This window comes from Colius striatus, chromosome 1 (genome assembly GCF_028858725.1).
Source record: "Colius striatus isolate bColStr4 chromosome 1, bColStr4.1.hap1, whole genome shotgun sequence".
Taxonomy (NCBI): domain Eukaryota; kingdom Metazoa; phylum Chordata; class Aves; order Coliiformes; family Coliidae; genus Colius; species Colius striatus.
Genome location: NC_084759.1, coordinates 6919065 through 6943662, shown reverse-complemented (window position 1 = coordinate 6943662; position 24598 = coordinate 6919065). Strand labels below are relative to the sequence as shown.

Sequence of the window (24598 nt, the reverse complement as noted above, 5' to 3'; positions counted from 1 at the left end):
AATGGCTTGGTGTTCATTAAGTGGGACTGACAGAGTTACTGGAGCAGCAGAAACGAGAAGGGGTGCTAAAAACAATAATAGAAAAAATTGATCTTGAGATTAGTAAAAAGATTTAAAAAAATCCCCTTAGATCTTGAAGAAATAATATTATTGATTTTCCAACATTTCATAACAAGTTAACAGGGGTTATCTCAAGCTAATACGCTGTACAGGACTCTGAAGAACTTTATTAAACAAGAACACATATCCTTCATGGTAGGAATTGTCATAAAAAAGCATATCTGAGTTGAATTCTAGTGAAATGTGGACGGGTGGGAATGCCAAGAGATGTGTCAGTAATTGAAAGCTAGGTGCGATATTAATAGAGAAACTAGAGCCTATGTAGTACCTCTGTGCTACTTTTCCCTCAGCAATTTGCACAATTCAGTTGTCTCCTTTCAAATGATGGGATGTTATGGAGATTTGTCTTTGTAAGGACATAGATATCTAGTAGGCTTATCAGATCAGGAGTATTCTCTTTCGGCAGGAAAGGATCTGCATTTGCTGCTAATGAGCTGCTATGACACTTAAAGTAGCAGAATGATTAAAATTCAGATGGCAGTGACATTTACTGTCTATCACTGACAAAATCTGTCTTGCAGAACTATTCTCTGTACAAGAGATGAAGCTTTCATCTTTCAGTTGCGAGCTACTGTAATGGCTTAAAGTTAAACCATTAGAAAGTCCCTTCAACAAATCAGTCAGAAATGGAATAATCTCAACAGCTGTGTGCATGGATGTGCATTCCTGCAATTAAAAAGCACAGACAAAACAGTAGGCGATGCAGTGTTAACATTCACTCACATTTTGCTCCAATTACTTGGCACTTAAGGAAAAGGATAAGAACTGAGGAAGAAGCAGCCAAACACATGCAAGTGTCATTCTTTAAATTATTTAGAACTGGATACAGAATATGATGTAGCTACTTGTACAGAAATCAGCTGCAAATATTTTCATGTGTACAATTTTTTCTGGTCTAACTTTCAAGGAAGCAAAACTCTTTCTGAACAATTATCTGACACATTACACATTCTGCAATGCCAAGTCTTGAGACAGGATTGCTGCATCAGAAAAAAAAAATTGATTAAGGTTATATGACAGACAATAGGTTGCTAATGGTGAAATGGGTCCAAAATTAGCTTTGCAGCATGGTCTTCTCTAGCCTGCAAATGACTTCTTTCATTAATAACAAATACTAATCTAAAATCCAGCAAAGTAACAGACACTCCCATGCAAAAAGCTGAAAATGCAGAAGCAGCAGCATAAAATAATTTTCTATTGAACTCCTCAGGATGTGAACAAGTTAAAATGTTTAACTTTCCCTTTAGATGGAGAGGGAGGGATTGTTGCTGAAAAGAACAGTCTAGGCAGCAAAACGATTTCTAGGTACGCTACTCTACAAACTGCCATGATGGGAGCAATAACATACTGTCAGAAACAAAAGGTGTTATTACAAAAGAAGTGAAAGTGTCTGCTTGATACACTGTATGTTATTTAATATTGTCATGCAGAACAAAACGATTGAAACATTTTTAATGCATTCACAGCTGGGTAACAAATAAGACTCTATCTTGTGCATGCTAGGAGTGGAGGGTCCTCAGAGAAGGAACAGAAGCCAAAACAAAACAAAACAAAAAGAAAGATTTACAGTGACCATTCCTGGGAACTTACTCAGAGTCTTTGTTCCATAACCGTCGTCACCTAATCCGGGGATGTCCTGCATGGAAGTCCCCAGAGAGAGCAATGAGAAAGGAAGAACAGCCGCAGAAGAGGAAGGAAGAAGTCAGTGGAGTTGAAATGGATACTACCATGACTGACCATGTTGATTTAGCAATCTGGATCCCTGCTTTTACTTTCTGAGGCAACTTTAGAAACATATTCTACAGGAATACAGCCAATGAAAGAAGCAGTGACCGTGATACATGGCTTTTGGAGCTGTGAGGAAGAAGGAACACCAGATAACCAAAGTTCCAGAAATGTTTCTCACCAGATAAATCTAGAGGGAAGTTATCAAGAAAAGTGAATATTTGGGCTTGGTTCTCATTACAATTTAAATGAGCAGTAAGTGCCCAGGGAGATACACATTCCAAAATCTGATTTACCTGTTTAAGCTGTTAGCATGGTTGCTTCATTTAATTGTTAAACTTTCAGTGAAGCTGACCATGACAATCAACTTGGAGGATGTCAAAGGCAAAATAGAGATTAGAGCAGACCTTTTAAAAGTAATAATTTAGTTTAGTATTGTGAAAGAAACCACATTTGCATGATTTTGAGCCAGTTCTGATCTCAGAATATTTCATCAGAAACAAATTTGGATTTATGACACGTGTCACAACAACTCTGAGGAGCCACATTTGCTCTTCCAAAAGATAAGGTCACTGTTTATTTTTTTCTTATGCATTGACGTTTCCAGGGATGGAAGGACCAGCTGGATCCAAATTGCAGTCACACATTGGTCACAGTAGTAATACCTGTCCTGCCTGCCTACGACAGATATTTGCCTCGATGTGTGGGATACTGATATCATGCGTGTCACCCATTTTTTGTGCTGCTGCATGTGACATCGTCTCCAAGAGGTTACTTACGTTCTGGATCACTTGTTTCCTGCTCACTCTGCTCCTTGCTCTTGTAGAATGGGAATTTTCGTGAAAAGATGAAGTTCTTTTTACGCTTGTCATTGAATGACTGTGAAGGAGAAAAGGCATGGGGCAAAAACAGGGACGTCTAATTGTTGTCACACTCATGCTGACAAAACAACTAGTTTGTAAAAGTGGAGAGAACTGTAGTGACTCAAATCAGTCCAAATCAAGTGGCTGCAAAGAATTAGAAGTGGTTGTGGTGAAGTCTGCAGGTTCAAGGCAAAGCCCCTGGAGACTGGATCGATTTGATTACAGAGGTCACAAATCACAACTTTCAGCACCTTATTTGGAAACTATTGTGTTTGCCTTGTTCAAATGAAGGGCTACAGATAGCTCAGCATGCTTTGAGATCAAGCCACTCATCTTTAATCACAGCAGACTGTGTACAGAGTTAATTAACTGGCTGAAAAGGAATAGACTGTAAAGAGGAAACTGGAAGTCCTCGGCTCGTGTGCAGTAGGTATGTGAATTCAGCCCTGTGCTAATTAAAATAAGATTATTTTTATTGCAACTGCTATTGTTCTCATAGTGTTTTATTTGTCCTCTTAATTGACTTATTCAATATACTTTTTATTTGGCCTCTTAATTGACAACTTCTTCAATACACTTTTATGTTTTTTTGCATAATTAAAAAATGTTTTGCTTTATACATGTATATTTACTCAGTAGGTTCCTATGGATATGCTTTTAGTTTTACACAATTTAGAGCTGGAATTCTGCTGATAAGCAGTATTTCATTGCACATTGAACAATATGTACCATTTTAATTCTTCAAATGAAATTAATATGAAAGAGATGAGGTTTTTTTACAAGATAAAACCTTTGACTTTATAAACATTTACAAGGGCTCACAGCACTGTATTATGCAAAAGCAAGATATGGCTACTTGGGAAACAATTCAGATAGTAAGTGAGGAATTAGTATCTCTATATAGTCAACTGAGAGAAGCTGGCATTTGCAGAGGACACCTACACAGAGCTGCAGAGAGTGTTTAACTGAAGTGATATGCATTGTCCATCAGATAAGGTCCTACCCTGTTTCCTGTACATCTGCAATGCTCAGACACAGGACTTTGCATCACCTCCAAGAGAGCAGAGACCTTAACTCATTTAGAAAATCATTCTCCTGTGTTTGTCATTGCCCAAATGAATATAGCCAGTATTCATCTCCAATTCTGAAATGGAATATATTTAGAGTTTTAGAACACAATTGATTTTCTTACGTTTTGGAAGCGCAGAATAAAATGTGGTTTAGAACGTGTGTTTCTGAGAGACGTGAACTTAGGTACTGAAATTGCTATTAAAATAGTTGTTTACTTGTGTCACAAAAGTTTCATGCCACTTTTACATTTCAAGCATATTTAAAGTTCAGTAACTGAAAACAAAGAAAAAAATGCACATGTAGAATAATGATCCATGAAAATCTCTCAGAGTATGTAAACATTCAATGTGAAATTAATGTGAAGGTCATGCAAAAATAATCCAAACAGCATGCAATTTCAAAACAAAGCAAATATGAAAGAAAGCCAGAGGAAAACAAAAATGCATATGAAGGATTAAACTAATCTATGGATGAAAAGGGGACTGACATGCACATTAAATCACTTTAATGACCTAAAGGATATAATTAAATTAAAATGTGTTTTCTGTGATAACTTTTTTCCAAAGAAAGGAATGTAGCATGTTAACATTTCCCATTGTGAAAATGTTTATCACAATTTATCTGAATTTGACATAGTAATACTCTAGGAATTACACTTTAAAAGGGAAAAATGCTAAATATATATAAATATATATAAAAAAATATATATACAATAGCACCTCAAAAACCAAAGGGGTTTTAAAATGACAATTAATTACCAAATACTATTTCACTTTGAAATCAAAGAGAACATTATCAAATGGAAAAATAAATATGCTGTGTTTCACAGAGATTGTACGAGAATAACACTTATAAGTATTTTTCATTTTTTCTCCCAACAGTCTAGAACAAATAATTCAAAAAGCCCATTTTCACCAGAGAAGAATATCTTTTTTTTTCATTCTTACACATTATTCAACAATAAATTCCAAATTAGACAAATATACTATAGTGTTATATGAAGTTTTTCTCCGTTTGCAATTTCAAGTACTGGATTGCCTTTTTGTTAAGATATTCCTCCACTTTGAATTGGACAATTAAAATCTGGCAATTCATAGTAGGTCACTATTATATCCAACTATGTCACTGCATTTACACCAGTAAAGAGCCTTGTTCCTGAAACAAAGCTGACTCTTAGTTTACTAATAACCATAAGCAAATATGTTTCCACACAACACTTATTTCTCTAGATTAATCAATGTGAATATTGATGTTAATGACCATATATACTATCATAGTGTAGTTAGAGGGTTTGTATTTAAAATAACAAAGAAACTGTAAAATATTATAAAACAGTAAAATAGGTCTGAACTTGCCAACTTATAGAAATAATCAGTCCTTGGTATTAAGTGATATTTATTTTCTTGTACATTGAGTGCATGTTGCTTCACAAGAAACCAAAGATAGGAGACTTCAATTTGGTTTTGTGTCCAATATAAATAGGATCAATCTCAGGCTGATGGTCTCCACCTTAAGGATTTGAAATCCTGTAGACACCCAGCAAAATGCTTCTTATAACAATGCAGTATGTCTCTAATGCATAGAGATAAGGTGGTTGGTGAAGAGTGTAGAGGGAGACATACAGAATACACTCATATTTTTCTTGGACACACTGTGTTAATTCCAGGTTTTGTTCAATTGTTGGAGGTGTAGACACCAACCTTGGACAGATTCTTTTCTAAGAAAGGATCATACATGTGAGGGATGGTGGTAAAAGTTAAACTGCGAAACTCAGATGTGTGTTTGTGATATATGTTATTTCTATAAAATGGAAACATTGAGACTTGTCAAATATTCTGGAGCTAGTTTTCACAAGGGCTCCCTATGTGGCTGGAGAGCTGTGAAATAGCTGCAGATGAGAGAGAAATATTTGCCTACATCTTTCAGCCCAAAGCAAAAGCTGCATACAGCTGGAACTGAAATAGTGACATCAGCTTAGTATTATATCAACCTTTGAAAGTCACTTAAAAAAGGGCCTGAAAATGGATTCCTGTGTAAGTTGCAGTTTCTTTGTCATGAATATTGTGAAATACTGTAATGGCAAATAACCTGGGCATTTCAGTCACAGAGAAAAACCTCTAAAATAGATTACTTTTATACCTCACTGCCATCAGTTTGCACAGACTACCACTACTAACCCAGAAACTGGCATCCATAGGCACTTTGTATAGACAAATGCCTAAGACTATGAAGCAAATTAAATTTTCAAATGCTGTGTGACAACCCATCAGTGAGGTCATTCTTCACAACATTTAAATGGTGATGGAAAAATCTTTTTTCAGAAAAAATGGGAAGAAAAGTTTTCACTGATGCCCTGCCTTGAATTCTTGTTTGACACTATTTAGCCGTAGACTGTGTTTTGAAGAAGCTGACAAAAAAAATTGTGATGTGTACTCATGGTTGACCAAATATCCCCAGATGTCCCCAGTTATGTAAGTCTGGCTTACAGATACCACCCTTCCCTGGTTATGACAGACATTAAGACACTGTATGTTTCTTCTGAAGAAATCCCTTCAGTAATTTTTTGTGGAATCATCATTTTTGTATTCTAAACGCTTTTCCCTAGGTGCAGCAGCCATACATGTTACTCATCAGCCAATAGGTTAGTGGTTTCTTTAAAGAAATTTTTCATCTAACATTGAATAAATAATCCACCTTGAAAATTTGCTTTGTAGTTGTAAACATCACAAGAATAGTGCAACAGAAATTTAACAGTTGTACCATCCTGCAATAGGCAACTATGTCACTGTTTACTTGGAGCTTCTTCCCTATTGTTTTTCACAATGTAACTGATGCAGCCCACAGTGTTTAGTTTTTAGTGTAGATGTGCTCTTGGTAGATGTTGTCCTGTTTATGCTTTGCAGAAGAGCCTAATGTGTTGGAGAAAAGTTTCTTTTGATGCTCTAAAAGCTCTAAAAGCAACTATATCTTCTAAAAGCCATTGAGCTCACAGATATATTGGGAATGCTTTATTTTTCTATTTCATTCAACCAATGCTAATCCTCAGTAATTAGCTGGGAACCAGTGATTGAGGATCACCTGAGAAAAAGCTATTCCTGAGCATTGGCTGTGAGATTCTTTTATCCAGGGTGTAGATGAATTTATAGGCAGGTCTGAGCTAAGTTTTAGCCTAGTTTTTAAGTTACACGATTATCTGTATCAATCTTGTTCTGAGATTGGTCTAGCAGCGTGTAGGAGTTCGTTCATTTTGTTGCTTTTCATCTGACATGGTGGTTGGTTTTTTAAAATTATTCTCCTTTACTATTGGTTTTTGGTCTAATTTAAATGAAAAGCCCTCATTTAAACAACATTCTACAAAAAAACCCTAAATTTATGGACACTATGTTCCTGCAATCCTTTTCTCTACCTTTAATTCACATTTTTTGTGTTAGGGACATTTTTCTATTCTGTTTGAACACTGACTTTAATACAGGTTTAGGCACTGAAACACTGTTAAATCTCTACATGTTAAACCTCTCCCATCGTACCATAAAGTCACACTGATACAAAATAGAAAAGTTTTGAACTGTACCAGATACTCAGTGTCATTACTCCTTTTGAACATGTATATCACCTTCCTGCTTTTATAGGGGGCTTTTTTCACTTAGCAATTTGAAATGCATGATGAATATGAAGTCTAGAAAACAAACTTTTGAAGACAATCCTGGGTTAGCATATTTGCTTTATGTGGAACATGGCTTTGCAGTCAGCATGGCAGCATGGTCTGTGAAACAGGGGTCAAACCTCTCTATGGGATCTTCTGCCTTATGGTCCCATCTGCAATACTGGGACCATAACAGAGCTCTACTTACAGCCACTCTCTGTGGACCAGTCACCAATTTAGACCAATATTGAGAAAGTCAACAATGTGACCTGGGGAATATCATCACTGAGACCATGGTAGTTTGTTTTTATTTAGATGATGAAGTACAATGAGGTTGACTTAATCACACCTAGAAGAAAGCCCATGCTACTGAGCCATTCTTGCTTTCCTGGTGTAACCCCAAACTTGGCCACGGACAGGGTTCACATATTCACTCCTAATGATGTCTATGTAGACATGCAGAAGACAAACTAAGACGTTGTTGGTGGCAACTGTAAGATGGTTGCATAACAATCATACAGGATACTTCTTAAGACACATATCTCTCACTCACAGTGTGACCACACAGTTAAATACTGGCAAGCAATACCTGCCACTTTCTCCATTGTCTTTATATGAGATGCAGGGGAAAGGATGTTTGTATTCTGTTGGGTTCAACCTTGGATTTTCTTAAATACTACAAGTATTTTGAAAAAGAAACAAACCCCAAACTACAGTCATTCCATATTGAAATTTTGCACCATGATCTGTTTTGGTACATGTAAACAAATTTTGGGTGAGAGGAATCTCGGATGAAGATAACTCTGCTCGTGTTGTTTTCCCATGAAACTGCATGGAGATTTGGATCTTAGAAAGCCAAAATTGAAAAGTGTAAGCCTGATTAAAAACTCCATTCCTTGTCTACAGACAAAGGTAGTGTTGTTTAGTATTCCTAAGTACGAAATTGTACTGATCTTTCTTTAAGAATGACATAATGCCACTTCTCAGCCCACAACTCAATTTTAATTCCTAACAGAACAACATTTAATAACAACATAAACTACCAAGGGAAGAGAAAGACTAATAGACTTTCAAGAAAGCATGTAAAAATCGTGTTTGCAATTCTGCAAACATGTATTTAACTTTGTGAAAGTCACGAATCACATTAAAAGGGAAGTACTGATGTGTGCTCGTTTACAGTGCGTCATTGTCAGCAGGATTGAAACACCAAAGTAAAAACCTTGCCTATGTGACAGCCAAGGTCATTTACAAGTATCTGAAGGTTGTACACAAAGAGGGTGGGGAAGGATTTGTTCAAGCAGCAACACTGAAATTAATAGTGTGAAAATAAGAAAGGGCAAAGCTCCTTGACAGTGAAATCAATTTGGATGTAAAAGAATCTGCCCCAAGGGAAGTGGAAAAGCCTAGATCATTTTTCACGTTTAAAACAAATCTGCTAATCTTAAGCACAATGGGGAATAACACTGCAGTGCTGGGAGAGAAGGGAGGGGTGAAGGGAAAAGGGCTAAACAATAAACCTCTCCCAGCTCTAGGATCTGGGTTATGTGATGAGGTGCTCATAGATCCAGCATCACAAACTTGTGCTGGGGACCAGTGTGGGCTTTGACGTAGCCAGGCTCACTGTCATATGGGCAGTGGAAAAGTCTTTCTCTATTTTCTCAAGGCTGTCTATGGATTTAGAAAGTGCATTTAATGTTTGGCAATGTTGCCCCAAACCTTCTACTCTTTTAAATTTTATTTCCAAAAAGTAACTTTCCCCACCAGAGCTCATTTGTGCCATCAGCTACTGATCCCTCTAATAAATCTTTGCACAGGTGAACCTGTCTCAGCACCCTTCAGGCAAAAATGATGATGAAAGAGGTTTAGAGGTGAAGAGTAACACTGGTGTGCACTTGGCAAAGTTTTGGGACAATCTGATCTCTAGCACAGACCCACAAATATTCCTATAGTGTACTCTGTAGGATCTTTATCAGCTTGATCTTCATTCCTCAGTTTTGATCAGATATTTTATCTTTTTCTGAGCTCTGATTCCAGTTTGACTCCTGGTGCTACTTTAGGTTTACAAATGGAAGGTTTTGGTCTCTTTTACGAACTAATCTCACTAATAAATAAATCTGCAGAAGGTGTTAATTATCTGTGCTGTTAAAAAAACCCCAACAAATAGCTTCTTTATCACTATTTTATGTGGAATCATTTATTTGTGCAATCAAGCACTGGGCACTTGATTTGTGCAAGTGTAAACTGCTGCATCAATTAGACCAATTGCCTAAAAAGAATAAGTTGCCTAAAGACCTTTATTACTCTTATTTTGCGAAGCAGTAGTGAAGAAAGGTTTACAGTACCTACACACCTTCAAACTGTTCACTGAAAGGTAATTGAAGCTACTTATCCTTTGAATTGCCCTTTTGAGTCAAAGGAAGAGTGTTAACAGTCATGGGCAGCTGCTGTAGCAGGATGCATCTGGCTCAGGAAACGATGAATCGTAACAGGCTCATAGTTTTCATTTAAAACATTGTTTTATTTAGGCCTTACAGCTAAAATTATAAAACCTAAAGACATGAGAAAACAAAAACAAAGTCAATCTCTGAGAGATTGGTATGAGTTTGCGTACGAGATGAAGTTCCTACATCTTCCAGTAGCACATCTCACACTACCAGTCTCACAGATGGGATAACAAATCAGATGGACTTTGGCTTTGACCCAGGTTGGCAATTCCTGTGTCCCTATAATCTCCCAAGCATGGCCTCTGAGTCACTAAGCCAATCTTGACTGAAATTCTTGAATTTGAGTGAGGCAGAAATAAAGATGTAAAATATAGAGAAATATATTATCTTGGTGAGTGTTAATGTTGAACAGTACTTTTCTGGAGCTTTGTGAGAAACCTTACTAGAAGAAAACTTTGTTCTCTTTCTAATTCTTTGACAATATCAATTGCCAATACTATGCATTTTTTTTCTTTTCTGCCACTTTTTTAGAAGAAAAACCAAATAACTATGACATTATCTATACATATATGCAAATTTCAATCCATTTGATTCAGGGCATTATACAACAAGTTTAAAAAATAGCAATAGTTTGAGGTTAAACTCAGCACAAATTTCTGCTGGAACAGCTTAGAACAAAAGCAATTAACTCTCAGCTGTATACTTTGATATTCTACCTGTGCTAGCAAATTTTCACCATGTTATATTTAAACTATGACCAATTTAAACACTACCTTACATATCTTTGTGTCAGTGACTCTCTTAAACATCTCTCTTACCTAAGCAGAGATCACAGAATCAGAGGGAATGGTAGGGGTTGGAAAGGACCTCTAGAGTCAACCAGTCTAATACACTGCTAAAGCAGGTACCCCTCAATCAGGTCACTCAGGAATGCATCCAGACAGGTTTTGAAAACCTCCAGAGAAGGAGAGACCACACCCTGCCTGGGCAGCCTGTGCCAAGGCTCCCTTACCATTACAGGAAAAAAGTTTTTCCTTATGTTTAAGTGGAACTTTTTGTGTTCCAGGTTTTGTCTATTACCCCTTGTCCTGCCACTGGATACTACAGAAAAAAGAACTGCCCCATCCCCTTGACATACACCTTTTAAACACATTCACCTCGCTGTCCCCTCATCCAGGACAGACTGCCTGAGTTTTTTGATGAGTATATAATGGTACGTACTTGTGGGATAGAAAACACTGATGCCCTAGTTCCTAACATTATGGCCACCTACAAGACAATATTATCCAATAAAAAGAATCCACACAATTATCAGGTTGAAGAAACTGGAAAATCTATGAAATGCATGTATTTAAATTGCTTATAACCTGAAGAAATAATTTTGTCAGTATATTCTTTAACTGACAAGCTGCCGATAGACAGAAATATTTTTCATCATCTGGATCAATTTCAACCCCAAATACTTTATTTCTTACATTTGCTACTTTATTCCATTATGCTTTCATGTTGCAGATATTTAGAATTTGTACTTCTCAATAAAATGCAAAATAGCTTCTGTTTCCTTTTTTTTTTTAATTTTTAACTGGAAAATAGGCCCCAAAATTTTTTACTGTAGTATTTAATTTGAAAGAAAGCTACAAAACCATACTTCTTTGCTTCAGCTGAGTAAAAGCCTCAGATTTGACCTGACAGTATTTTTCACAATTTCTAGAACTGTTTCACCTCTTTTAAAAACAGGTTCCTTAAGGCATACCAATTCCCTGCTAGAGTCAACACTGATAACATGACATAAATTAAAACTGAAGACTCACTTGTTTTCCTTTACTTTTGACTGTGACCTAGGCCCAACAGGCATTATTATTAAATTATTGCATGTCTTTGTGGAGTGCCTCAAGATACCCTGGAGCAACGAGACACTGTACAGTTACATTTTCCTGGCTATGTGCTGTTTTATCAACTGAATTTCATTTGATTACTTCAGCACATGAGTGAACTGGATGCTCATAACAGCCATAATTCTAATGTACCTTGCAGAAATGCTGAGAGAAACGTGTTCAGCTCAAGGGAAACGGTCAGACTTGCCCAAAAATCTGGGCTCCGGTAGAAAGAGAACTGCAGCCAGCATCAACAGCTCCAGCCATCGAGGCATGTGAAGGCAGGACTGTGGAGGATGTGAAAATGCATGAAAGAACAAGGGCAGCTGCACAAATGAGACTCAGCTTCTTCTTTGGCATCGGGAGAAGAAATCTCCAAGATACAAGCTGCACTGGCATTAATGATGCTGAGATCTGATTCTTCCATCTTGTGGCTCTTGCCAGAAACTAAATCTAACAGAGAAATAACCAGAAGCAAGATAGCAACAAAGTCAGATGGAGAAGAGCAATTTATTCCTCCTCCCTGTGCTGGGCAGTTTCAAAACCAAAGTTCTGGAGAGTATCTTCAGAGCTACTTATGCCCTGTGCCAATAAAAAAGTCCTTGTGCAGAAAATAACTGCTCAGTAATTTGTTTTTAATAGTATTTGTGATTTTTTTTCAGTCCTTATAAAGATCTATCTATAAGAATGATTTGATGAGGAGTTCTTGCAACATGTTTTCACATTACTATTTTATCCTTGTCATTAATTTCTATTTTATCACAGAGGAAGCATTCTTGAATGATTGCTGAAGAGTAACAACTAAGTTCCAACATTGCAGGAACAATGGTTTTGCAAGAGATTTTATGTCAATTAGTAATGGAGATGCAAAACCAGAAATTTAATGACATGAATGATTTCCAAAACTTATTTGAAGTTGCATATGTGAAAAATTGTTCTTATTCTCTGGATATAGAAAAGCAAATTAAAATCATTCTGAGGCAGGGGAGTGTACAGTAAAATACTGATTCAAAACTCTTGCAAATAAATGTCATTCAGAATGATTTTCTATAAAAAGCTCAGTTCTGAGTAGAAGGGGGTTTTCTTGTTTGTGATTTTTCCACCTGTAATTATACAAGTAAAGAAGGAGTGCAGGAGCACTAAAGATCTCCACAGCAAAAGCATAACTCATATTGATATCACAGAAGGTGTATCCTGGTCTCAGAGATGCCTTACCCTTATGCATTTCTTGATAGCTCTGCTTAACCTAACCTGACCTGACCCAGCCTAACCTAACCTAACCTAACCTAACCTAACCTAACCTAACCTAACCTAACCTAATGTATCCCAGCATTTATATTTTACACTTTGCAAAGCGGTCATGAAAGAGTATATTCAGAATATCTACTACAACTTCATAATTTATTCACTACAACTACTAAGGCAAAATTTAGTCCAAAAGAAGTGGCTGAGATGTCTGTGCTAGGCTTTTAAACTACACAGTTTGATGAAGGGCTTGTCATTCTTAAAGTTTAGGTTATCAAGTCTAGTCAAGATAAAGCAGATAAAGACTGCAAATCCTTGCATGTCATAGCTTTGTTGAAGCACTGAAGAGCCACAACCTTCTTCCATCATGTCTTGAAATGGCTGCTATGTTTTTTACAAGGTGAGATCAGTCAAGGCACAAACATTTACCACATAGGTGTCTGGGGCAGAGGTAGTGACCCCAGACTTTGCAGTCAGTGCATAATTCATCACATCTTTTAGGTAGCAGTGGCAAGTAGGTGCTCTTGACCATGACCTTGGGATTTTTGAGGTGGAGAAATACTAATTTAGGAGATGTTAAATTCTTATTTTAAAAGATTAGCTAATGTTTTACCACGTTGGTGCATGTCAGAGAACCTACTCTTTCTGCCAGTGCAATGTAACCCTCTGGAGACCCTGTGTTACCAGACTCTCCACAACAGTAGCTATAGCTCCATAACAAAGATGCAGCTTTTTGAATATGCTCAGATGTAGATTTTCTTCCATTTCTATTATTGTCCCAGCACCAATCACTTTAGGAAATCCATTTGTTGTGTCAAATATCTTTAGAAGCACAAAGAAAAGTTAGTTAATATACACTGAGTGTGTGGAAAACTTTCTGATTGCAGACTACTGAACAGTTTGGAGGTTGTACCAGATTATCTCTAAAGGTGCCTTCCAACCCCTACCATTCTATGATCCTGTGATTCTATGATTCTCCATAAAAGTGGTGAAAATTTACACTTGGAAAACTATGGCTCGTGAAACACTGATATTGGAAACAGTCTTTGATAGACAGAGAGAGAGGATAATCTAATACATCTTTATACTGTCTAACTTCTGAGAAGCAGAGATTCAGTTGAGAGTATCCTCTTTTTCTCTGCATTGATATACCCAGATCTGCCACTAGCACAGCGCTGTACCCTGAGGCCAGGGCAGGTGTGATTACAGGTTCTGCTTGGTGAAGGTGACGACAAATAATCCCATCCCTATATATGATGATAGAAGAAGAAATAACAACAGGCTTAAGCTGCATCTGTTTACCAATTTCTAATGATGAGGAGAGTGAACCACTGGAGTGGGCTGTTTGGGAAGAATACGAAATATCTGTTGTGGCAGGTCTTTAAGTAGAGATCTATGAGACAAGAGGGAGGTACATAAGATACCCTCAGGACAGGATTTGGAGTCACTGACCACACGAGATTCCTTACAGATCAGGTTTTTCTCTGATTTGATGAGTAGGGCTGAAAATATCACAATTTTCTTCATCATAAATTGTTTGGAAATAGGTGGGTTGTTGTGGGTTTTTTTGGGCTTGTTGTTTTTTATCCCCCAAATACTTCATAAGCTGTCAAAATGTGTCCTATGTATCAAGTTCTGACAGTCACTGAATTTTGACATTTGAAGGAGAGTTGCACTGAATATGCAGAAGGTTTTATTTACACCACAATACAGAATTTGCTATCTCAGTCAAGCTTCTCTTTCTCCTTTCACGCCTCAGTGCAGTGTTGTTAAAATGACAATTAAGCAAGAGGATGACCTTACATTGCAGGCAGGGCTGTGGAATCCGTAAACAAAATCTGCTCATAAGAAATATATTAAATGCTATCAAGCTTCTGACTGTCATAATAAATACATTCACAGCCATTTGAAGGGGCAGGCTAAGTGCAATGTTGGTGATCTGGGTGGAAAAGAACTGTGGACGACAAGCTAACTGAATAGAAAAAAACCCTAATGGATAGTGATGGGGCAATGTGGTGTGGATCACAGCCCAGGACCTGCACTCTTGATAAGCAGCAGAGCTGCTTGGAGAGATTTTAGAGGGATGGGGCTGTCTCTTTAGTTGGCAGGCACCTCATCCCCATTTGGCACCCTGCTAAGCAGTCTCACCAGGGCAGGCACCCATTTGGCAACGCTTCCCAGTAATCGTGGACTGAATAACTGCCGTGTGCACTTATACATGCATTAAAACTTGAGAGATTTCAAGAGGGATAACATTTATTGCACTGGGAACTGGAATTGGGAATTTGTCCATGACAATGTCCTGGAGTCACTGGCAGATAAGGTGTGAACAGAAAAGGTGTATGGTATAAAAACTCAGCTGTAGAAAATAAAGTTTGAGCTACACATTTTGCTTAAAGATAGTACAACACCTCTCTGGGAACAGGCAACATCCGTAATCTCAGCTGAGATGTTGGTAAAGGCCTTCCCAAGAGCTATAGTTTCCACTGTAAAAATATTTTTAAGAGACAGTCAAGAATGAGTATATGATCTGACAGGGAGAAAGGCAAAAGAGATGCTATTTTTGTATTTTGAAGGACTGGTTGCAATTACCACAGTTGGGAAAAAGAAGCAGATTATTGGCTCATCTCTTTTCCCTCTGTAATATTTCTATATTTTCATTGTTTGACGTTCTTTTCGATTCAGCAAAAAGTCCGAAAAGCCTTCAACCACTGTAGGTTTTAGGATTAGAAAAGGAAAGGCTATTTTTGTTCATCCTTAAACCTATGGCATGGAGAATTACCAAGATTTGCATATGCCACTTTGGCAGGTGTATAACCCTGCTCACAGCTACTAACATGTTCTGCTTCCTTTGGTGCAAAGATTAGTATCATAGATACTTGATTTTGGGTTCAATATAGCATAAACCACACTTTTGAATTTAGTTCATGCTCACATAACTCCCGTAGCTTCATCTAGCATAAATATCAGACATAAATCTTTGGGCTGCTCTATTTTCCACTGACCAGTGGGCCCCATAGACCAAGACAGTAAATGCTTTGGAAATTGTAACTGTGTTGACTTTGTTTATCTTTTTTAATGTAGCCAGTGTCCTGGAAACCTTGTCTTTGCTGCAGTAGCATAGAGCAGCCACAGGAAGCCAAAGAGGTAGACGGGTTACTTTGATACTCCAGGTACTTTCAGTGACAATTAGAAAAGCTACTGAAGATCATTAATACAATTACATGAATGCAGCTAGAGACTGAACTTGGTCAACACAACTGCAGCACAATCTTTGCTTGGTGAAATGAAGCTGTTTCTACCAGTATTTATATTTATTTCCTTATCACATAGGTGGCAGTATCTCTAACTGGTTTGATGTCTTTAAAAATACTGATAGGACCCAGGATTCTGATGTCTCTGAACCTGAACAAATAAGTTTCTTTTAGTCAAAATTAAATCAACAATTACTATATTCTAAGCACCATGAAAAAGGGGTTAAAAATTGTCATTGGATCCATTGCTTGCTAACTTATCTAATTTCTTTGTAACTTATTTCTATTTTATGTAATATCCTGTAATAATGAGCATCAGAATTTAATTCTGCATTGTAAAGAGGGTACTATTTAAACTGGAGACCAGAAAATTTCACTGGAGCTCCCTAACTGTGATTCACATTCCCTGTTTTTGTAATCATTCTGATTTTATAGAGTTTATTTGACAAGCTATAGATTGAAGAGTCCGAAGAAATCAAATTAAAAGCAGTATTAATATTCTAAATCACACTTTAAAAAAATGTTGAACTCATTTTCTAGATGAGGTAACATACCTAAGTTTGGCTTGAAAAAGAGGAACTTCTGGGCCTCTGAAAAGATTACCCTTTAGCTATCATTGCTAACAGGTTTGTCAACTGTATTGCTGAGTGTTCTTCAACACCTTTTTTAGTGAGACACAATAAACTGATCAGCTATAAATACTGTAATATTTTCTTCATATCTTATTTCTGCATTTAGGAATAAAAATGAAGCATAAACACATGAAAATGCATCAGACTCTTAGAATTTGTAGAAAAAACTAGACAGTTCATATTGTAAAGTCATAGAAGTTCATCGTCTCTTTCCCAAAAATCCTTGAAATTGTGGAATGTAAATTTTTTTTAATAGATGAAAGCAATTTTTAGCAAATACCAGCAATAGAAAGTGTGCTACGAAAAGGGTACAGTGGTCTTGATCTGTAATTATGCAGTTTCCTAAACAGTGAAACAGACATTGACACGAGTGGCTGGAAGATTAATGTTACCCTGATGACAAAAAATGGAAAAACAATTTGGGGAATCAAGAAGTAATTAAATTCTTGACAGACTCACTTGAATAAGGACCATTAGTTATATAAATGAATTATTCCCCTCAGGCTTTGATTATATACAGGAAATAGACATTTAACAAGTGATTTCATTGGCAATATAAAGCTTATTATCTCCCAAAATAAATGGCAACACTAATTTACAGGGTTGCAGAGACTGGTCATTTCAAACTAAAAAATGGAGTTCTGACTCATAAAGGAATGCAATGAGATGACTAAGTCCTCTCACAATGCATTTTGTTATGTATTTTCTACCAGGTTATGCACATGTGCAAATAATGTGCAGAGGCTGAACTCTGATTATATGTACCTTATATATCCAGAAAAAAAGGTGCAACTATTCTGCATTTGCATTGAACTCAGGAACTGCTCTGTAGAGCAGTACCAGAGAGGTATTTGCAAATCTGAAATATTATTTTGCTGGCATGTAGAGGCTTGGGACTCACTGCACTAGGAACTGCATGTTCATAGCAAGAGGAACTTCTTAAGCTGCTAATCTGTCAGTGTGAAAAAACAGAATAAACCAGAACAAAAGAAGTATTACTATTCCCATTACAGAGGGAAACTGAAGCAAGAAATTAAGAATGAGAATTTCCAACTAGGCAGAAGATGACAGGAACAGTAGGTCTGGAAAAGATCTGATGAACTTTTTCTGTTGCTAGCACCTGCCTATGCCTGTGTCCTCTTATCAACCAGTTTTGGCCCTGCCCCATGTTTTTTGCAGCCAAACATTACTTTTTGCAGATGGTTTCTGAAGCTGTCTCTTGGTTTGCTCACAGAAGCCCTCAGTTGTAAATCCCATGCATGCCAACTGGGCCCCTTTCAAAAATAAATCTCTGCAAATATAATGTCGAGTATTCGCTACTGCTACAAATGCAAGCTACACTTCGGCAGAAAAATGCACTTCAACAGCCAGGACTGTGGGCATCTCTCATGCTATAACTCCTGCCAGCCAGCCAGCAATGTACAGGATATTGGACATCAGGCTAGTGAGAACCATTGGCTGTTGGGCACAATAAAGAGATGCTGCAGAGAGGTAACAGCAGGAAGGCTGTTCTGTCCAGACAGTGTTGGTGGAAAGGAACTTGTGTGTTTTGTATTGGCCGAGCTGCTGTGCCTGCTGTGAAACACACCTGTGTTCAATGTCTGTCACAACTGTCAATGCAGAAGACCCTAAACCTAACTTTTGCATCCATTTACTTTCAACAATTTATTTGAGATCTAACAGCTTTTGTAGCCGTTGGATTTTATACTTCTTGCCCTATTTCACAAAACAATTATTCATCTGCATTGGTTTTAAAAGTTTTTACTTCTCTACCCATCATTCAACTAAAATAAGAGCTACCACAGAATGCTCTTTATTTTATTAGCATCTTCCAATTAAGATGCACCTTTGGTCAATGTTATCATTAAAATAATATTTATTTAGATTATATCACACTATACCCTTGTCTATATTTCTTTATACCCCAGGTCTTGGTTGCAACAATCCAAATATTCCTTATGTTGCAAAACTTTCTCTACACTGAAACATATCAAACTATTACAATGTGCAATTTCAAAAGGTTTCAGTATTTACCTACCCCTTTTGCATCAATTACACCAGGTTTTGCATTGAATTTCACCGTCTTCAAACGTGCACGCTCCTTCCTTTCAACTCTGGGGAAAAAAAAGGGAAAGAAAGAAACACATGTTGATTATAACAGTGTTTTTAATGATATGTTTGATATCTGATCTCCCAAGATCATTGGTGGCTTACTGTGCATAAAGTGAGCATTTAGGGAAAAAAAATATAAATTGGAAAGTGAGAAATATCAGGTCACTCAGGAAAGCAGCAGTTTTCTGGCAAACACAGGACTGGATTTGAGGAGCCTTGACTGTCCTACACCAGCAAAACATCACTCCCTCCCAAAACACATGGCAGTGTGGTAAAAAGCACGATAAGGACAGATTTACCCTCTCTTATTTACGCTGAACCAAAAATCAATCAAGATTTAGAGTTATTCTATGGTCAGGGGCATGAAAACAGAGCAGACAAAGGATAAGCTGTTCACCTCAGTGCTTCAGACGTGCAGTTTACAATGGAATAAATTTCATAGAATCATGGAATCATCTAGGTTAAAAAAGAGTCTTTAGATGGGGTTCAGCTATTAACCTAATACTGCCAGGTCCAGCACTGAACCATGTTCACTAAGTGCCACAACTACATGTTTTTTAAATATCTCCAAGTATGATGACTCCACCACCTGCCTGGGAAGCCTGTTCCAGTCTTTAACAACCCTTTCAGTGAAGAAATTCTGTGTGAACATTTTTTGTCTTTCTATAGAAGGAACTTTGTTCCCTAGCTTCCATAAACTTAAAAAGCTTGATGGAAATAAGGTAAAAGGGAATCCCACAATTTTCACCTCCCCCTAGCCACCTGCTGTCATGGTTTCAGAGTCATGAACTGCTTAAAAATACCTTAAAATTAGCTTAAAATGCCTTACAAAACGGGACGTGACACACAGCTGTGGTGGTGTCTAAGCTCATCGCAATTGCAAAACAATGAAGTTGCACTTGGTGGATTGAGAAGATGTAAGAAATAGCAGTTGCTGGAAAGAAGTCTTGCTGCCTTTCTCTCCCCACCCCTTGGCCCCATGTCCCATTTCTCCCAGAAATGACCCTCATTGCTGCCTCCTCTGCAACAAAAAACTATCGGGTAATAAAAGTGAATAGGTTTTAAAGAGTTAATCAGCTTACTGAGATGATACAGCAGCTTGACTGGCTGGAACAGAATGGAAGAGGAAAAGGGGAAGTTCCCTTATGCTTCTGAGGGACCTTTGCCTTGAGTCTCAAAGAAAACCAGAAAATGTCTCACTAACCCCAGTTTAAGAGAAGTATCTAGAAGCTTTCTGGGGACCAATATGTTATTAACTAATCCTTAACAAATGTGGTAGGTATTTAAAATTTTCTCAAATTGCCCCAAACCCATTAATCAACATATTTCATGCACACACAGATGGTCTGTCCATAGCTTTGCAGAGCCCTTAGCACATGGTTGCTGTTTAAATCTTGAGTTCTACAATACTGACTGTACAATGCTACAGATAATTTTGAATATACTATCACTGGAAAGTTCTTCTTGTCTTGAAAATCTTATTTAAAAGTGAATCTCAAATTTATCTTCTGAAAGATGGAGAGATTCTATTTGTTACAATATTCAAGTGTAGAGAAACTTGCTTGAGGCTTTGATTACTTAAAACTACACAGTTCTGCCCAGAAGAGATGTATGAATGCTCAGGGGAGGAACTCTTTTTGGTTACTCTAAAACACTATGAATTGGGTAGGTAGCCTTATTTAAACCATGCCCTCTACAAACAACTGCAAGGAGATGGATGCAAAGAATTTGTTTTTCTGGCTCATTTCATTGAAGACCTCATTGTTAGTGGGTAAGTTCTGAAAACATAGATGGACAAGTTCCCACTACCAAAGTGTGGGTGAATAGCAGAGGACATAAACTACAGACTTCAGTGGCTTTTCTTTGGGGTGGTTCTAGTTTGGTCCCATGAACAGAGCATGTGTTAGCAGGTGGATACATTGGGTGAGTTGATCTTCAAGATCAGTTTAATACAAATTAATCTAGCAAGCAGTGACCAAGACTGCCCCAAGAGATAAAGTGCAGAAAATGAGGGCAAAAAGGCCACTTACTTTGAAAGCTCAATCCTGGTTTGAAAAAGCAGAGCACGCAGCCCCTTTGAGCCAAACTCCTGGGACCAGAGAGCCCAAACTGCAGTGTGGGATGGCCCAAAACTTGTCTTACTCTGTAAAGTTCTGGTATTTATATATTTAAAGAAAGTTGAAATGCTCCAATGAAGAGCATCAAACGTTATGTGATCCTGATATCCATAGTTTTGATGAACACAGCTTGAGAGAGGAGTTGTTATAATGTATTTGCCTTCAGAGTGAGAAAATACTGAGATCTAACAAAACATTTTTCAGGAGAGAAACATGTATCAAAATCATTGTCAATGAGCTGATGCCAAAGAAATTGATTCTAAAGAAAACATAGACAGTTTTACCTTTTAATGTTTAATATGATTAGCCACAAAATAGTATAGAAAAGGAATGTGTGGCATCTCAATCCATTTCTATCTTAGAATCAAGATTGGATAAATAAAAGTTATAGTCCTTCTATAGAGGGAAAAAAAGAGACACATCATGCATTTATAAAGACTATTGCACTAGATAATATGGTGTCTCTGTTCCTAACTACTGTGGTTCAGTATCTTGAATTTCTATTATTCAATAAATGAACATTACTTTAAAAACATGTTGGTAAAACTCAAAATCTATTAGCATATGGAAGTATATGTGATAAGTATTTTACCTGTGGGAAAACTATATATACTTAGTATATTTGGAAAGTTCACTACTACTACAAGATTTACATATGTTGCATATTTAAACTTTTAACACAATATGCTTTAATGAGGCTAGAAATTAAAAAAAATAAATAAGTCAAAGGAGTGAGCTCTCCCTGAAACAAAATCAGCTCCCAAGAAAATCAGGTGCGGATACAGAAATCTAAAGAAAGGAAAAAGCCATTTATCTCCTTATTCATCTTGACTAATATGGTCATTACTGTAAAAGTAATTTACTACCTCACAAAATCATCTACAGAATCTATCATCTACTGGCCCAAGCAAAAAAATCTGATCATCTGCCTATAATTGAAACGGTAACTCTATTTGTCTCAGATTAGGAATTGCTCTAGGAAATCTAAGTTGAAGCCTGCAAAGCTAGCTTATAAGAGCTCAGTGTTGTATTTTTATTGGGCAATAAATAACTGGAGAAAAAGTGAGGTTTATTATATTCTCTGCTCTGGTCAACATATGACCTTTTTTCTAACTTTCGCAGCTTCCCACAAATTACATTAGAATATATTCCTGCAAAACTTTTGATTTTTAAGTCTTGATAGTGGGAACACCTAGTTTCTGATAATTATTTTTTAAAATATAAAGTCTAGTCTTTTGATAGAATGATAATTAACACAACATCTTTCCTTCTGTCTGAGTGGGCTTGTGTATTTCCTACTGAAACACAGTGAATGTTGGTTACTATAGTTACAGTTTAAATTTAGAATAAATGCATTTCTCTGCAAATGTGGAATATTCACATGGAAACAGCTCAAATGTAGCTTTCAAATTAAATCTATGTTATTAAAAACACATGAACAGTATCAAACTTAAACTAGCAAATGAAGTCCCTTGGTAGTACTGGTAACAAATGAAGACTTTAGGCTGTGTAATTACCTAAATAGGATGGATGCCTTCTGAGAAAATAATTAGCTCAAATGAAGACAGTATTCTACTTATTAATCTGTGTTAACATTTAAACTCATTCCAGTCCCGTCCAACTTCCCAAAACATCTGCTTTTAACTTTATTTCTTATTCACTGCATAAAGAAATTTGGAAATTAACCCTGAAGGATGGATCTAATTTATAAAATTTATAGTAATTACACAAGCAGTCATGGAAGCATTGCTGCTTTCTACAAGCGTAGCGGGCACATGAGGAGCTGCAGAAACATTCTGCATTGCTTTGAGAAGTATATAAATAATATCATTAAGTGCCATTAATCCTTCAGGCAAACACATCAACAATGTTCATACATGCTCAGCGTGCCTGCTGAATATTATGAATGCTTCATAATCTGGTACAGTATTAAGGATAGCATGTTATTTTGCCTCCCATTACAATTTTCCTGACACCTTCCACAATAAAATTGCTTTTGGTTACTTATAATTTAGCTGAATTGTAAACTTCCAAGCTGAAATTTCATGTGCCTCAGGGTGATTACATTCCTGTTGCTGCTCAAAGTGTCAATGAAATAGGCTACCTGTCTGAGGAAGGCTATGGACTGGGTTTTGACCAGGTTCTAACATGCTCTTCAAGTACTTCACCTCAGGTGCTCTACTGCCTTCATATCTTGGGTCTGTGATTTGAAATGTGGTGGTGGGTTGCTCTGATGTCAGGAATATACCTATCTTTCTCTTGAAGGTATCAGCTCAGTATCTGAATGTTTGAAAAGCTTTGGTTTTCACAAGCTCCAGAGAACTCTGTTAACATTCTCCTGCAGGGAAGGACTTGGGAGTGTTGGTGGACAGAGAGCTGAATATGTACAGCAACGTGTACTTGCAAAAACCAACTGTATTCTGAGTTGCATTATTAGAAGCATGGCCAGCAGGTTGAGGAAGGTGATTCTTGACTGCTCTGGTGAGACCCCACCTGCAGTGTTGTGTCCAGATCTGGGGCCCCCAACATAAGAAGGAGATGGACCTATTGGAATGAGTCAAGAAGATGATCAGAGGACTGGGGGCATCTCTGCTTTGGAGACAGGCTGAGTTGGGGTTGTTCAGCCTGGAGAGGAGAAGGCTCCAGGGTGATTCTTGAGCAGCTTTCCAATAGCTAAATGAGCTGACAAGAAAACTCGGGAAGGGACTTTTTACAGGGCATGTTGTGATAGGAAAAGGCATAATGACTTTGAACTGAAAGAGGGTAGATCTAGATTAGATATTAGGAAATTCTTCCCTGTGAGGGTGGTGAGGCACTGGCACAGGTTGCCCAGGGAGGTTGTAGATGCCCCATCCCTGGAATTGTTCAAGGCCAAGCTGGATGGGGCTTGGAGAGCCCTGTTCAAGTGGAAGGTGTTGCTGTCTGTGGAAAGGGATTGGAACAAGATGATCTTTAAGATCTCTTCCAACTCAAACCATTACACTGAAAATACACCTTAACCTTCAGCATTCCCTCACTAAAAAGTTCAAGACCTCAGTTCTTTAGGATGCTGTTCTCCTCTGAGGAACTTACTAGTGGGATACAGCATCCAATGAACTGCAATGTCTATGTCCCTTTGTGTTTCTGGGCACACATTGCTACTGAAAATGGGCCTCTGGGCTTTTTAAAAATGAGACTTTCAGTTCTTTGTGTGCATTGCATACAAGAAGAAATCAAGCATAACTCAAGCTGACATGAACTGTGATTCTCCATTGATAGTGGTTAATGGGCCACTGGGAATTTTGTCAGTGCTTTGTAAAAGCACTAATCAGTATTCCCATTAGAGATGTAAAATATTAAGTGAGACATGCTTTAATCTTCACTAATAGTGTTCATCACTGATGTAGAATACAGATGTGAATTACAAACTGGTGTTGAGAATCGAATGAAATGGTTGTAGTGGCCTAATTTGCACAGATTTGGCACTGAGATGTTCTGCAAAATGAATTATTTCCAAAT

General features: G+C 37.3%; 1 protein-coding gene across 7 annotated transcripts in view; it reads right to left on the bottom strand.

Moving 5' to 3' along the window:
- Positions 1–24598, bottom strand: part of DLG2 (discs large MAGUK scaffold protein 2) — a 1019609-nt gene that overhangs the window by 21072 nt on the left and 973939 nt on the right. For 4 of the 7 annotated variants that reach the window (XM_061990848.1, XM_061990864.1, XM_061990829.1 and 1 more), the window contains 2 exons: positions 18910–18985; positions 1711–1756 (listed from right to left, as the gene is read on the bottom strand). In XM_061990848.1, the coding sequence (XP_061846832.1) occupies positions 1711–1756; positions 18910–18985 (122 nt within the window). Of the gene's footprint in view, positions 1–1710; positions 1757–2624; positions 2725–18909; positions 18986–24598 lie in introns of all 7 variants that reach the window. The other 3 variants (XM_061990809.1, XM_061990818.1, XM_061990839.1) reach the window with 1 other exon arrangement.